Source organism: Nycticebus coucang, chromosome 7 (assembly GCF_027406575.1).
Source record: "Nycticebus coucang isolate mNycCou1 chromosome 7, mNycCou1.pri, whole genome shotgun sequence".
NCBI classification, from domain to species: domain Eukaryota; kingdom Metazoa; phylum Chordata; class Mammalia; order Primates; family Lorisidae; genus Nycticebus; species Nycticebus coucang.
Window position 1 is genome coordinate 55,276,792 of NC_069786.1, and position 15,533 is coordinate 55,292,324.

General features: G+C 37.1%; 1 protein-coding gene across 5 annotated transcripts in view; it reads left to right on the plus strand.

Moving 5' to 3' along the window:
• MARCHF7 (membrane associated ring-CH-type finger 7) overlaps positions 1–15,533 on the plus strand; it is a 54,681-nt gene that overhangs the window by 15,353 nt on the left and 23,795 nt on the right. For 3 of the 5 annotated variants that reach the window (XR_008381134.1, XM_053596510.1, XM_053596512.1), the window contains exon 2: positions 7,311–7,475. Coding sequence is in view for 4 of the 5 variants with exons in the window: in XM_053596510.1 (XP_053452485.1) it covers positions 7,323–7,475 (153 nt within the window). In the remaining variant the exon portion in view is untranslated. Of the gene's footprint in view, positions 1–4,373; positions 4,467–7,310; positions 7,476–15,533 lie in introns of all 5 variants that reach the window. The other 2 variants (XM_053596511.1, XM_053596513.1) reach the window with 2 other exon arrangements.

Here is a 15,533-nt window from a genome sequence, read left to right on the forward strand (position 1 = left end):
TTGCAAATATCAGGCATAGAATTAATTTCAGAATTTTCTATATCAGATAATGACACAGTTTTTTTTTTTTTTTTTTTTTTTTTTTTTTTTGTAGAGACAGAGTCTCACTTTATGGCCCTCGGTAGAGTGCCGTGGCCTCACCCAGCTCACAGCAACCTCCAACTCCTGGGCTTAAGCGATTCTCTTGCCTCAGCCTCCCGAGTAGGTGGGACTACAGGCGCCTGCCACAATGCCCGGCTAAATGACACAGTTCTTTTTGGCTTTTTACCTGGACTTTGAGGATGTTGAACACAAGATATTTCCACAGAATAGATTTGAATAAATTCAACCCTTTTTCTGATCCTATGTCTGCTCTTGTCTGACACAGTGATTTCTTTTTGTTCATAAACAAAAATAAACAAAAACATTTTATGTAACCTAAGATAGTAAAACCATCAGGTGAGTTCATATTTATGTTTTTCTTTTTTAGAACTTAAGGATAATTAAGAGTAATCCACCATTATCTTTACTGCCCAAAATAAGAGCTGAGGAATATATGGCTGGCAGAGAAATTGGATTGGAAAGGGTTAATGCTGTTTATGGGTAGGAAAAGTGAGGGTGGGGGGAAGAGTTGTGGTTTGTTCTTTTGGTGTATAAACATTCTTTGTAGTGTTCCATAGGCCATCAAAAATACATACACTGAGGCTGGTGGGTTCCAACCCGGTCCAGGCCAGCTAAAACAACAGTGACAACTGCAAAAAAAAAAAAATAGCCAGGCATTGTGGCAGGCGTCTTGTAGTCCCAATTACTAGGGAGGCTGAGGCAAGAGAATTGCTTAAGCCCAAGAGCTTGAGGTTGCTGTGAGCTGTGACGATATGGCACTCTACCCAGGGCACCACGGTTCTCTACTCAGGGTGACAGCTTGAGACTGTCTCAAAAAAAAAAAAAAGTATGTTAGTTTCATTAGTATCTAAAGCAAGCAACAGGTTTATGAACTGGGTGTGTATACCCATTTTCTACTCTGGCTCTGATTGCTCGTATCAACCTCTGTTAGGATGCCTTAAGGTGAGAGCATATTTAACAGAGAAAGAGAGTAGGTAAATTAGCAGTTATGTCTGCTGCAGAGAATCTTTACCCAGAGACTTCATCTCAGAAGTTGAAAAGTTCAGTAAAGTAAAAATTTCAAATATGGATTTAAGATTTTTGTGGCTCATTACCTTTGTTATGCATTTGGTGGATTACTCGTAATTATCCTTAAGTTCCAGAGAATAAAAGCATGACTTCTTGTGTCTGTCAGTGCCTGCCCTTAACTCTCGTCATAGATGTGTTGAATAAGAGCACATAGTTCCAGTAGCCCAGGCATGCTCAGGAGTTCAAATTATTAATTGTTTTTTGGAAGCAGAGTAATAATCGGGAGTACAGTATACAAATTGAGTGGTGAGACATGGCAGACAGGTGTTATCTCTTTTGCTCAGGCTCATCTTCCACTATCCTAACTTCATTTATAAAACACAGCTCAATGACACAATTATGAAGAATTTCAGGATATGAACAGCAGAACTCTTATTTTTTTATTTTATTTTATTTTATTTTTTTGAGACAAAGTCTTACTATGCTACCTCAGTAGAGTGCCATGGCATCACAGCTCTAGCAACCTCAAACTCTTGAGCTTCAAGTAGCCTCTCAAGTAGCTGGGACTAACAGGCGCTTGCCACAATACCCAGCTATTTTGGGGTTGCAGTTGTCGTTTAGCAAGCCTGGTGTATGTAGCTAGCGCCCTGCTCACTATTCAAGCTGTTGCCCTGGGTAGAGTGCCTGTGGCATCACAGCTTACAGCAACCTCCAACTCCTGGGCTCAAGTGATTCTCCTGCCTCCGCCTCCCAAGTAGCTGGGATTACAGGCGCCCGCTACAACACCCGGGTATTTTTTTGTTGCAGCCATCATTGTTGTTTGGTGGGCCAGGGCTGGATTCGAACCCACCAGCTCAGGTATATGTGACTGGCGCCTTAGCTGCTTGAGCCACAGGTGCCGAGCCGAACAACAGCAGAACTTTTAATCAAGCACAGGTGGCTCATCTGTGAAGCCAGCCCTGCGGATAAGTTTTATCTTAGCACCCAGCAGGAAGAGAACCTGGCTTTTTAATTCTGGAATCAAATCTGAATTTAAAGAACCACTAAATAGTGACAGAAGGAAATTAAGAGACCCCTACTTTGACCATTGAGGAAAGATTGTACATATGACCCTTTTTTTGGTTGTACACTTTTAAATCTTAGTTAAAACCATTAAGCTTCAAGTATACCTTTTCTGCTAGTTTTTCTTACACCTTTCTGTTCATAGCATGTGACTGTGTTTATTTGTATAATTTATTCCCTACTAGACTACAATTTCTTTGTAGGCACCATCTCAATATGTTCAGGGACATCCTCCCACCTCCCCCCTTTGTTTAGTATTAACAAATGTATTTAGCACATAAGTACCTAAAAGTTTTTGAATCAATGAACTTGAAAAGATGCCTCATAGAACCTTGTAAGTTGGCAAAAGTTTTTCTAGGAGTGCTCATTTTACTTTTCACTGTATTTTTTGCTATTGACCTACCACTTATGCAACCAAATTATATAAGTTTTCATGTAACACCTACATTGTCAAAATTCAATCAACTTAATGTAGAGGAATTGCCAAAAATAGTTTCATACGGTGTCAAATTATATCTCTCTGAGGACTTTCCCTCTTTGCCTTCTCCCAAGAGGTTTTGTACAGATTTCCTACTAGGTTAGTTTTATTCTGCAAGTAAGAATTGAGTATAAATATAGGCAAAGAAACTACAAGAGGTATAGTTAAGAAGCATTATTGCTGCTGTAGAACCAACTCTTGACATACCTCTTTCAAAAAGCATTTTGTCTTTATGTTTAAAATCCTCATTTCACAAATACAGTTTCTTGTTTAGTGTTTTCATAGCCTTCTTGATAAAATAATGTCTGCTACTTAATTATTTATGGGCTTTTGCATGTCATTGTTTAACCATTAATGTTTTTTTCCTAATGAATGCCTTTTAAAATTTCCAATTCAAAATTCGCCTCTTTTTAATGAAAAATTTTGTTGGACTTATATGTACATAGTTTATAAAAAACTGACCATATGCTTTATCAACCAAACCAGGCTACTTATAAGAGACAATATTCTGAGATAATGAGCATAGGAGAGGACTTTTGGGGGCATAAACTGGGACTCTTTCTAGCAAATGGAAATAACAGTCATCTTGCTACCAGGGAAAAGTATCCTTTGTCCCACTCTTTACTCAGGCCCTAGTCCTACTTTCCATAGGCAGTGACCCTCAACTGTTTAACTCTTTCTTCTAGGATTTATTTACTTTGGTTTTTTTCTAAACCTTGTGCTTATACTGTTATTTCTTGGTTTTTTACTATTATATTTTTTGCTATTCAAATTGCCCTTCTATGCACTTAGTGTGTTTTTTCCAGTTGTACTGCCATCTACCATATGGCAACAAAATAGAGTTTGTATGTGGCGCAATTTTTTCCTTAGAACTTTTGCAACCTGAGTCCTGCTTCAGTCTGATGGCTTGCTCCCTATGCTTTCTGTATACCATCCTCAACTTTCTCTTTGTCATTACTTCTTCAGTTTCATGTTTGCACTTTACACTTCTATTTTCCTAGAATATGCTCTTCGTTGAACTTACTATGTTTCTGTTTTGTTTTGATTTTTTTGTGTGAACTCGAATGTTGAAAAAGGTGGCCTATTCTCTGCCTTACACAGGTAGTTTTACTGTCCTAAAAGTTTAATGTTCCTGTTAAGAAACCATGCTTATTACTTTGATAGTACTTTGTATATGACTTATTTGTCAGCACTGGAACTTAAAGGCTCTTTTCTTTATTTCTGGTTTTCTGAAATTTAAAGATGATATGTTGTGCATGAAGTTGTCTTTTTTTCTTGGTCTTGCTGAATACTCTTTAGCCCTTTGAATGTGGAGGTTTATGTCCTTCAGTTCTAGAAAGATTCCTTTTTTCTTTATTTATTTCTATTTTCTTTTCTCCTTTGCTATAACTCTGTCAAACGATAATCCTCTTGACAATTCTCTGATTTACGTGTTATGTTTTCTTCTTTTTGTTATGCTTTCTGGGAGGTTTCCTCAACTTGATCTAAGTCCTTATGTTGAATTTATTTCTGTGTGTCTCATTTTAAAAAGTGTCACATTTTGAATTTCCATGAGCTCTTTAATGAATGAATGTTGTTTGATCCCTTTGAGGAAAAGAATTATCTCCTCACCCTCAAATTTTCTTTTCCTTGCATCATCTAAGTTCCTTGTTTTGTTGGTTTTTCTTTCATATTGGTGGCCTTCCTTGCATACATAGTGGTCCTTTATGTTTGTCTATTGCAGGAAAAACTTGATGAACTCTTGGTGACTACTGGTGGACTTTGCTGTGGAGTGAGGTGGCAAGTGAGCTTTTAAAGGGAGATTATTCCAAATGAGGTCAGAAATTTCACCTCTGATATTTGGTGATCCAGCAGTCTTCTGACAAGTGTCATTAGGGACTAAGAAAGAGTCTTTGGGTCCCAATACTGAGTAAATTCTTTTTTATTTCTTCTTCTTCTTCTTTTCTTTTTTATTTCTTTACTGAGTCTACCTGACTCCCTGCAGAGATGATAGTACATGGGATAGAGAGGTGTGGGAAGAAATGCCTATAAGATCTTTATTCTCCATAGTATAAATATCCTATCTTTTGGGGAATGGAGTTTGGGCAGAATCTGAAGTTCTGCTGCTCCAAATATAGGTTTCAGTTGTACAACTCATTTTTCAAACACATGCATCATCCTTTTCTCTCCCCTTCAAATTTTTATTGTAGTAAAATACACATAAGATAAAATTTATCATCCTAACTGTTTAAGTGTACAGTTAAGTGTTATTAAATGCATTCACAGTTTTGTTCAACCATTACTACTATCTGTCTCCATACCTCACTTCATTTTGTAAAATTGAAACTTTAGGCCGGGTACAGTGGCTCATGCCTGTAATCCTAACGCTGTGGGAGGCTGACATGGGTGGATTGCTCGAGCTCAGGGGTTTGAGACCAGTCTGAGCAAGGGCAAGACTCCATCTCTGCTAACAATAGAAAAACTAACCAACGTGGTGATAGAGGCCTGTAGTCCCAGCTATTTGGGAAGCTGAGGCAAGAGAATCACTTGAACCCAAGAGTTTGAGGTTGCTGTGAGCCATGATGTTATGGCACTCTACCCAGGGTGATGGAGTGAACTGTGTCTCAAAAAAGAAAAACAATAAAAAATAAAATCGAAACTTTATACCCATTAGGTGCAGTCATGTACACCACATTAACAATGTTTCTAATCAATGATGGACCACACTCCTGGAGGTGGATCCATAAGATTATAATACTATGTTATATATATTATTATTATGATTTTTTTTTTTTTAAGAGACAGCGTCTCAGTTTGTTGCCTTCGGTAGAGGGCTGTGGTGTCACAGCTCATAGCAACCTCCAGCTCTTGGGCTTAGGCGATTCTCTTGCCTCAGCCTCCCTACTAGGTGGAATTACAGGCACTCACCACAACGCCCAACTCTTTTTTTGTTGCAGTTTGGCCGGGGCTGGGTTTGAATCAGCCACCCTCGGATATATGGGGCTGGCACCCTACTCACTGAGCCAAGGTGCCGCCCTATAATACTATATTTTTACTATACCTATTCTATGTATGGCTATATTCAGATACACAGATATTTACCATTGTGTTACAATTGCCTCCAGTATTCAGTAGGGTAATATGCCCACATATTGGTAGCCTAGGAGCAATATCGAGGACATGTTTGCACAGTGACAAAATTAGCCTAATGACACATTTCTCAACATACCCCTTAGGGGACAGATGACTTTACATACAGTGCAGTATTATTCCTCCTTAAAAAGGAAGAAGATTCTGACATATGCTACAATATAGATGAAACTAGAGAGCATTAGGCTAAGTGTAATAAGCCAATCACAAAATGACAAATATTGTGTGATTCCATTTATATATGAGATACAGTCAGAGGCCGCCTTCTAAATCCTTGCCCCAAAAAAATTTAAATCTTTTATGAAAATAATGCCCTTATAACAGTACTATTTGTAATAGCTTCAAACTGGAAACAATCCAATGTACATTCATTATAGAATGGAAAATAGATTGTGCGCATTCATACAATAGAAAACTATGTAAACAAATTAGAGTAAATTTATAAGAATAAGTATAAATTTAATAACTAAACTGGTTGATGCGGATGACTTTGTCAAAGAACTTAACAACTGCCTGCAGCAAAATGGATGAATCTCACAAATGTGTTAGGCATAGCTTAAGGGTTACCTTTTATAGTTTTATAGATCTTTTTACTTAAAATATATCACTTTCCAACAGTACAATAAGCATTCTTTGAAAACCTTGTGATACTTCATAGCTGTGTGATCATGTGCGAATTACTTATTCTCAGTGCCAGTTTTCTTATCTATAAAGTGAGAATAAGATAGCACCAGCCTCACAGGGTTGGTTTGGAGATTGAATGAATCAGAAAGCATTTATCCCCAGGCCTGATATATAATGCCCCATAAATATTAGCTATTGATACTATTTTTGTTATATTTAAGAATGGTAAATGAAAGAAAAAAAACTTCATTCTTTCATAACATTTTAATTTGCACTTACTGAATACCTGTTGTATTCCAGGCAATAATTTTTTAAATTAAATGATCTTGACCTGGAAATTCATTGTTGCAAAGGAGAAATTGAAAGGTTAAAAAATTACGAAGTAGTATGATGTCTTATGTACAAAGTGGAAACACACAGAGAAGAAACGTGCTGTGTTTAAAACAATGACCAGGAATTAGATGGGAAATGTATGGACTTTCCAGGCACATACAAGCGTATGATAGCATATTTAGGTATGCAGACAACACAATAGCTATAAGCATTGAAAACACTAATAGAGAAAAATACCAAGAAAATCAAAGGTAAATTCATATAGGATTTTTTATATTGCCAAAACTGAGTAAGGAAAGTACTCATGTTTGGGAAAGAACAGACCTCGAAGTTCCTCATTCCATTTTTCTCATGTTTGCTTGTTTCATTTTATGGGTAGTTAGGAAACCATTGATGGACCTCTGATCTCTGCCTTATAGAAGAGAGGTAGTGATGATAGTCTCACAATTTACATTGTGGGATATAGTTAATTTGCATGTCTAATTCTTGATTTACGGTGATGATTAATGAGGATTAAGTAGTAAAAGCCTGTATGTTTTCCCAAAGGCAATTAATGAAAATTTGCATTTTACAGTAAACCTTAAGAATGGAGTCTAAACCTTCAAGAATTCCAAGAAGAATTTCTGTTCAACCCTCCAACTCTTTAAGTGCTAGAATGATGTCTGGAAGCAGAGGAAGTAGTTTAAATGATAACTATCACTCAAGAGACCCTTCATTCAGACTGGACTCTGAATATCAGGTAACACCTTAATTTGGAATATATGTACAAAGTCCTCAGGACTTTTTTTTTTTTTTTTAAATTTTAAAAAGGTAATAGATTGGCTGGGTGCCTGTTGCTCACTGGTTAGAGCATCGGCCCTGTGCACCACGGGCGGTGGGTTTGAACCTGGCTCAGGCCTGCTTAACAACAAAAAAAGTAATAATTGAATCTGAGGTGTCCTGCAATCAAAAACATTAATATATCTGTAGCAAATTAAATTATTAGTGTCTTTTAAACTTGGACTCCAGAATAATAATAGTAGCTTTATAGAAAATCATACTTTCCAAAGACTTGGAAAATTTGTACTTGCAAATATAACTATCAGAATCAGTATAAATTTAATAAATAAACTGGTTGATAATGATGACTTTGTCAAAGAAATAAAAACTGCATCCTTTCCCTCTAACGCAGCTGTTCTCAACTTGTGGGTTGTGACCTCTTTGGACTATATTAAAGGCTTGTGGCATTAGGAAGATTGAGAACCACTGCTCTAACAGCACACTCAATTTGTCTTTTTTTTCTCTGTGTACACAAAACTGGTGGAATAACAGTTAAGTGTTTTTCTTTTAAGTATTTTGCTTTTAATGTTGGGTGATTATTGAATTAACAAGCTGCACCTTCATGAAAATGCCAGTAATCTTTTACGTGAATGTCTGTATTTTATTATCATGATTAGTAATGAGACTGTACTGATTTATCCATCTCCTCTAAGTAGCTAGTTTTCCTTAGGACTAACAGCTTTTGAAATAGCTTGTCAGTGTTGCAGCACAATACTGGTAGTATAAGACAGTGTGGATCTCAGAAGGCATTGGTTTGTAGGTTTAATGCAGCTTATCTTTTAAGTTCATTGCACCTTTGGCTGAACAGCTACTTAAAATAATTTGCAAAAGTCTGATTTTGAGGTAAGTGAATCTAAAAGAATCGTTTAGTGGAAGTTTCTGTTTCAGTTTTGGTGTTTATGTATTTATATATCCTGTGATGGAATGTATGAAAAAACCTCATTGAAAATGTACACAGTAATAAGTATTTTATAAAATATTCAGAGTAAGACTGAAGTTAAAAATTTTTTTTAAATCCCCATATCTATACTTTCTCTTTTTAAATAACAATAATAATTTTTTCTAGAGACAGGGTCTTGCTCTATAGCCCAGGCAAGAGTACCAGTGCTTCAGCCTAGCTCACAGCCACCTCAAACTCCTGGACTCAAGCAATCCTCCTGCCTTAGTCAAACAAGTAGCTAGGACTAAAGGTGCATGCCATTACACCCAACTAAATTTTTTTTCCCCTATTTTTAGTAGAGATAGAGTCTCCCTTTAACGCCTGGACTCCAGGGAGGATCCCTGTATTCTCTTAAGCTCAAGGGATTCTTCACCTAAATTGGTTTTAATTTTGACCAAAGTATATTACTTAAACATTAATTTTTAACTCAACATGTTAATATGTTGTTTAGGATATTGTATCCTCCTTTATAAGTGACATATCTTTGTAATTTGTCTTTTATAATAATATATTTTCTCCAACTTTAATATCAGGTGTACCCAGAACAAGTAGAATGATTTTGATGTATTTCTTCTTTTTCTATTGCCTACAAGACTTAGCATGATCTCTTTTTCAAAATTATCTTTTAACTATTATTTATAAATATGAGTTGTCTATTTTTTGATACTTAAAAAAATAAGTTAACTGGGCGGCGCCTGTGGCTCAGTGAGCAGGGCACCGGCCCCATATACCGAGGGTGGTGGGTTCAAACCCAGCCCCGGCCAAACTGCAACAACAAAAAAAATAGCCGGGCGTTGTGGCGGGCGCCTGTAGTCCCAGCTGCTCAGGAGGCTGAGGCAGGAGAATCGCCTAGGCCCAGGAGTTGGAGGTTGCTGTAAGCTGTGTGACGCCACGGCACTCTACCAAGGGCGACAAAGTAAAACTCTGTCTCTACCAAAAAAAAACATAAGTTAACTGATGACTGTACTGAATCTCAGAGTCAGCATTCTATAATGGACATACTCTTATTTGACAATGTGAATGTTGCTTTCTTTGCATGATTATTATTGCGTAATATTTCCATGTAGCAATTGTCTGATTCCTTTTCTGAATGTATTTATATTCATTCGTCCTTTATAAGGTTTTTGTTTCTTTAAAAAAAACCCAAATGTATAAAACTGATCATTTCAGTCTTATTAAGAATCAATTAATACGGGTGGTGCCTGTGGCTCAAGGAGTAGGGTGCCAGCCCCATATACCAGGGGTGGTGGGTTCGAGCCTAGCCCCAGCCAAAAAACTGCAAAAAAAAAAAAAAAGAATCAATTAATACATGTATGCATATACAATTAAATAAGAAAATGAAAATAATTTAAAATGTCGGGATAAATACAGGTAGAATATTGAAAGATAGGTAAAAAATACTGAGAGTGAGTAGGGGTGGTAGGTAACATTGATATGTACTACATGAACCCTGCAGCGTTTTAAAGTTAAACTTAGGCTCTTACTTTGGATATCAGCTAGATCACAGGGAAATACAACCAACTCTTTAATGTGTATTATTCATAAGGAAAAGAGAGATATATAGTTTCTCAGAGGAAGCAAAGCTTGGCAGTTTGCTCTGAAAATAGTGGAATAATGATATAGTGGACAGTATCTTCAGTTAGTATTCCTATTATAAGTACATAACTTAGTTTAGTGAAACTGTTTCCTAGTAAAACCTGTGTAAGCAAAGGACATGATGCCAAATTACAAGATAGTTAAAGTGGTTCTGTAAAGAACAATGGTGATCCAAATATTTTTACTTTTTTGGTAGTCTGTCTTAACCCAGGTATTGTACCTAGAGTGTCTTATGGTTTAAATGTATTCTGAGTCCTTCCATCTTATATTAGTAAAGTATTTTTCCTAGATTTCTCATAAAGTTGGACATGGGATGGATCCACATATTTCTTTTTTTTTGGCCGGGGCTGGGTTTGAACCCGCCACCTTTGGCATATGGGACCGGCGCTCTACCCCTTTGAGCCACAGGTGCCGCCCGGATCCACATATTCTTAAGATCAGCCAATGTCTTTTATGAAAATTAAGAAGACCACTCCTTTTTTTTTTTTTTTTTGGAGACAGAGTCTCATTTTATCACCCTCAGTGGACTGCTGTGGCGTCACAGCTCACAGTAACCTCCACCTCTTGGGCTTCGGCAATTCTTTTGCCCCAGCCTCCCAAGTAGCTGGGACCACAGGTGCCCGCCACAGCGCAAGGCTGTTTTTGTTGCAGTTGTCACTGTTGTTAGCTGGCCAGGGCTATGTTGGAACCTGCCACCCTTGGTGTATGGGGTCAGCGCCCCACCCAACTGAGCCACAGGCACCTCCCTGAAGGCCACTCTTTTTTTTTGTTTTGTTTTGTTTTTTGAGGCAGATCCTTAAGCTGTCATCCTGGGTAGAGTGCTGTGGCATCATAGCTCACAGCAACCTCCAACTTCTGGGCTCAAGCGATTCTCCTGCCTCTACCTCCCAAGTAGCTGGGACCACAGGCACCCCCGGCTATTTTTTGGTTGCAGCCATTGTTTAGCAGGCCCAGGCTGGATTCGAACCCGCCAGCTCAGGTGTATATGGCTGGCGCCTTAGCCGCTTGAGTCACAGGCGCTGAGCCAAGACCACTCATTTTGAACAGAAATAAGATTGTAAGTTTCTTCCAGAGTAGTGTGGAAATGGGTATTCTTTATTACGTGAATATTTAAAACAGCGAAGAGTTCAAAGTTCTAAGTTGTTGCTTATGGCTGAGATCTGGACATTTTTTCTTTTTAATTTCAGTTTAGCAGGAGGTTACGAACAATTAGTTTACAGTATTTGCTGATCTGGAAATTTTTCAATAGCAGGATTTATCAGTAATTACAACTCCCAAATTACTTGTTTATCCATTATGCAGAAGATTGTGTGCTCTGAAGACAGACTTACTCACTGATTTCATTTGCCTCAACAGTTCCAGATAGAAGAAGGGATAATATATTGCTAAATGAAACCAATACTTTAAATGTTAAAAGAAATCAGAGGGCAAAAAACTGTTTCAGAGTGAAGATATTTTAACAATGGACAAAATGGATTGTGGAACCAGGAAATAGTTTAATATTTGAATTTATGCCAGCAGCAAAACTAGTCAGGACTTACCCTTTTGTATGCTGGTATTAATATTTTTCATCTCTAGGGTGCTATACAGATTGTACAGGCTAACTTTTGAGTTATGGATCATGAAAATTGTTTACTGAAAGGTGAATATGTCTGTAGGCCTTGAGCATTTCAAATTTTAAGTATCTAAAGTAACATTTATTGTTGTATTGCAGTAGTTCTCACCCTTCCTGATGCCTCAATGTATTTTCATTGTTACAGAGGGGTCGTAACTCACAGGTTGAGAACTGCTGCTTTACTGTCTAAGACTGTTCCTCTGCAGTAAATACTTTTAACCAATGGCACAGTCACTTATCAGTAGCCAGTGCCAGGAAACTGAAGTGGTTAAGTGGTTTTAGACTATTTCTATTTCTTTTTCTTTCTTTCTTTCCTTTTTTTTTTTTTTTGGAGACAGAGTCTCACCATGTTGCCCTTGGTGGAGTGCTGTGGTGTCACAGCTCACAGCAACCTCCAACTCTTGGGCTTAAGCGATTCTTTTGCCTCAGCCTCCCAAGTACCTGAGACTACAGGTGCCTGCCATAGTGCCTGGCTATTTTTTGTTGCAGTTGTCATTGTTGTTAGCTGCCCTGTGCTGGGTTCGAACATGCCACCCTCAGTGTTTGTGGCTGGTGCCCGTAACCATTGTGCTATGGGTCCCGAGCCTATTTCTTGATTTCTTATGTTGTCTCTAAATCTGAAGAATTTTTATCTTTTATAATTTTTCTCTGTTCCCACTACTTCTGTTGCAGGAACTTATTTCTTGCTATTCCAATGGCTTCCTAGTTGTTTTTGCTACTTCCTGTCCATTCCATCCTTCACACTTCTCAGGGTCTTCCTAAACAGAAGTTGATCTGACATAGTCCTTCCTTAAACGTTCTAAATTTATTCAATTTAAAAGACATATTGTGGATTATGTCCTTCAAATTTTATGAGTGTAGTAAATACCATTTAAAAAAATGGGGACAGGATTATGTGGTATTTGCTGTTAGATGTCCTGTAGTCAAACTTGACAGTTTTTTTAATTTTTAATTAAAACTTTTTTGTTTTGGTCTCTGATTCCAAAGGTTTTAGAACCACTGGCCTGTAGGATAAGATGTCATAGAGCCCTAATAATGGTATATAAAATCGTTCAGTTCTGATGAATTTTATTTCTTAGGCTAGCTCTAGTTTATTGTTTAGGCCTCTGGGGAATATTGATACAGAATGGATGTGAAGCCAAGTTTGTGCTAAGCTGAAGAATGTCATATTCAATTTACAAAATATTCTCTGGGCAGAGGATGGGTGAAATTCTTATCTAGCCCATTTCTTTTTTCAGCCTTCTGTCTTTTGCTTTTTCACGTATGTCCAGTGTTAACTGTGAACTACTAATACATGTGTGTGTTTGTTTGTTTGTTTGCATATTGAGACAGGGTCTCAAGCAGTTGCCCTGGACAGTGTGCTGTGGTGTCATAGATCATGGCAACCTCCAACTTGGGCTGAAGCGATCCTCTTGCCTCAGTTTTTTTTCTATTTTTTAGTAAAGACTGAGTCTCACTTTTGCTCAGGCTGCTCTCAAACTCAAAATCCTAGCCTCCTAAGTGCTAGGATTACAGGCGTGAGCCACTGCACCTGCCCTAACACACGTCTTGAATGCATGCAGTTTGCTTCTTATAATTGAAGCACAATAGAAGATCACATAAATATTAATGTCTTAGAAGTCTGATAGTAGAATAGTTCTTATCTGTAATGCCCTTCATTCGGCTACTTAGTGAACTCTAGTTTTTGTTTTCTCTGAATCTTTCTGCCTCCCTCAGATATTTTTTATAAAACATTCAGTAGGCCTCCTATTATGTTTTTTTTATATTATAATTATACTCTAGAGCAGGCGTCCTCAAACTGCGGCCCGTGAGCCACATGAAGCGGTGTGAATTGTATTTGTTCCCGTTTCGTTTTTTACTTCAAAATAAGATATGTGCAGTGTGCATAGGAGTTTGTTCATAGTTTTTTTTTTTTTTTTTTTTGTAGAGACAGAGTCTCACTGTACCGCCCTCGGGTAGAGTGCCGTGGCGTCACACGGCTCACAGCAACCTCTAACTCTTGGGCTTACGTGATTCTCCTGCCTCAGCCTCCCAAGCAGGCATAGTTTATTTTTTAATCTATAGTCCAGCCCTCCAAGGTCTGAGGGACAGTGAATTGGCCCCCTATTTAAAAAGTTTGAAGATGCCTGCTTTAGAGCAATGTTTTTCAACCTTTTTAATCTCCCAGCACACTTGAACCTATAAACTTTCCCAGCAGGCTTAAATTTAAAAAAAAAAAAAAAAAAGAATTTACTGTGCTTTGAACTTCTTTTGAAAATAATTTAATTAATGATCTTTAAAAATGTTTGTGGCACACCTAAGATCCTCTCATAGCACACGAGTTCTAGAGTTGCTGCTCTAGAACTTCAGTGGCACTCATGTTTATCGTACGAATTTGAGATTAATGAAGACTGACATGGCCTATGCATGATATGTTAAATTTTTAACTCTTTTTAAGCAAAATAACACTTAAAAAGATGTTTCATTTTAATATTTTAATATTCTTTAATACAATAAACCATTTATTGCCTAATTTACATGTTAACATAGCCTTGAAAATTACTTTTATCATAGGAATCCTGGGTGTCTCTATGCAATTTATGCATTATATGCCTGTTGGGAGGGGGGTGTATGCAAGTGAGCATGTAGATAAGAACTTTGCAACGAAGGAAATTTTTTTATAAAAATACTAGGAGAATTTTAGTAGTTGCAGTAGAAATATATTCTTGTTATTTAAACCAAAATTTTTAAGGGCATAAACTAATTCTCTTTTATGCATTACATTGAGTATACTATTTAACCAGAAAAGAATTAAAAGTAAAATAGTTTGTACATTATTAGTGGATTTGTGTTGCAAGTTTTATTTTGTGTATGTGTTAAAAGAACCATGAACTAAGAGTTCTAAAATTATGACTTACATAGTTTTAATTCATTGATGAAAAAATCTCAGATGTTAAGGATTTCTTTCTTTTGTTTTAGCATACCATTATTAGTATTGTATAACATATTTTTGAGAATAAGCATCAGAAGAATGATATGTTTTTTATTACCTGAAAAAATGTATTTTTTACTAAGTATTCGCAATCATTTTATACTTTGGTGTTTTGTCCATATTTCAGAGGAACAGATTAGAAGGTTGAAATAATAAACCAGGACAAGCCGGTAGGGTAACACATGCCTATAATCCTAACACTCTGGGAGGCTGAGTTTGGTGGATTGTCTGAGCTCACAGGTTCCAGACCAGCCTCAGCAAGTGTAACATCCCATTTCTAAAAAATAGTTGTAGCTATAGTCCCAGCTACTCAGGAGGCTGAGACAAAAGACTCACTTGAGCCCAAGAGTTTGAGGTTGCTGTGAGCTATCACGCCATGACACTGTACCAAAGGCAAGAAAGTGAGATTCTGTTTCAAAAAACAAACAAACCAGGAAAAATGATTATAAAGTGTTTGCTCTTCAGTGTTTCATATTATATTATTGTAGTACATAATATTATGAATATGTACATATATATTTATTTACAGATACAAAGAGAATGCTAAATCAGATTGGTAGCTCACCAACATAACAATTATATAGTAAAGGCACAAGTGGTAGAAGGGAACAAAGACTAAGAAAAACTACAAGGTAGAAAAATTGGTACTTGTAAGGAACAAGTGGTCCTTGAGAATTTATTAGAGGATTTAGGTTAAATTTAAGTTTTTTTGTTTTGTTTTAAGACAGAGTCTCACTTTGTTGCCCTCAGTAGACTGCCATGGCGTCATAGCTCACAGCAACCTCAAACTCTTAGACTCAAGCAATCCTCTTGCCTTAGCCTCCCAAGTAGCTGGGACTATAGGCACCTGTCACAA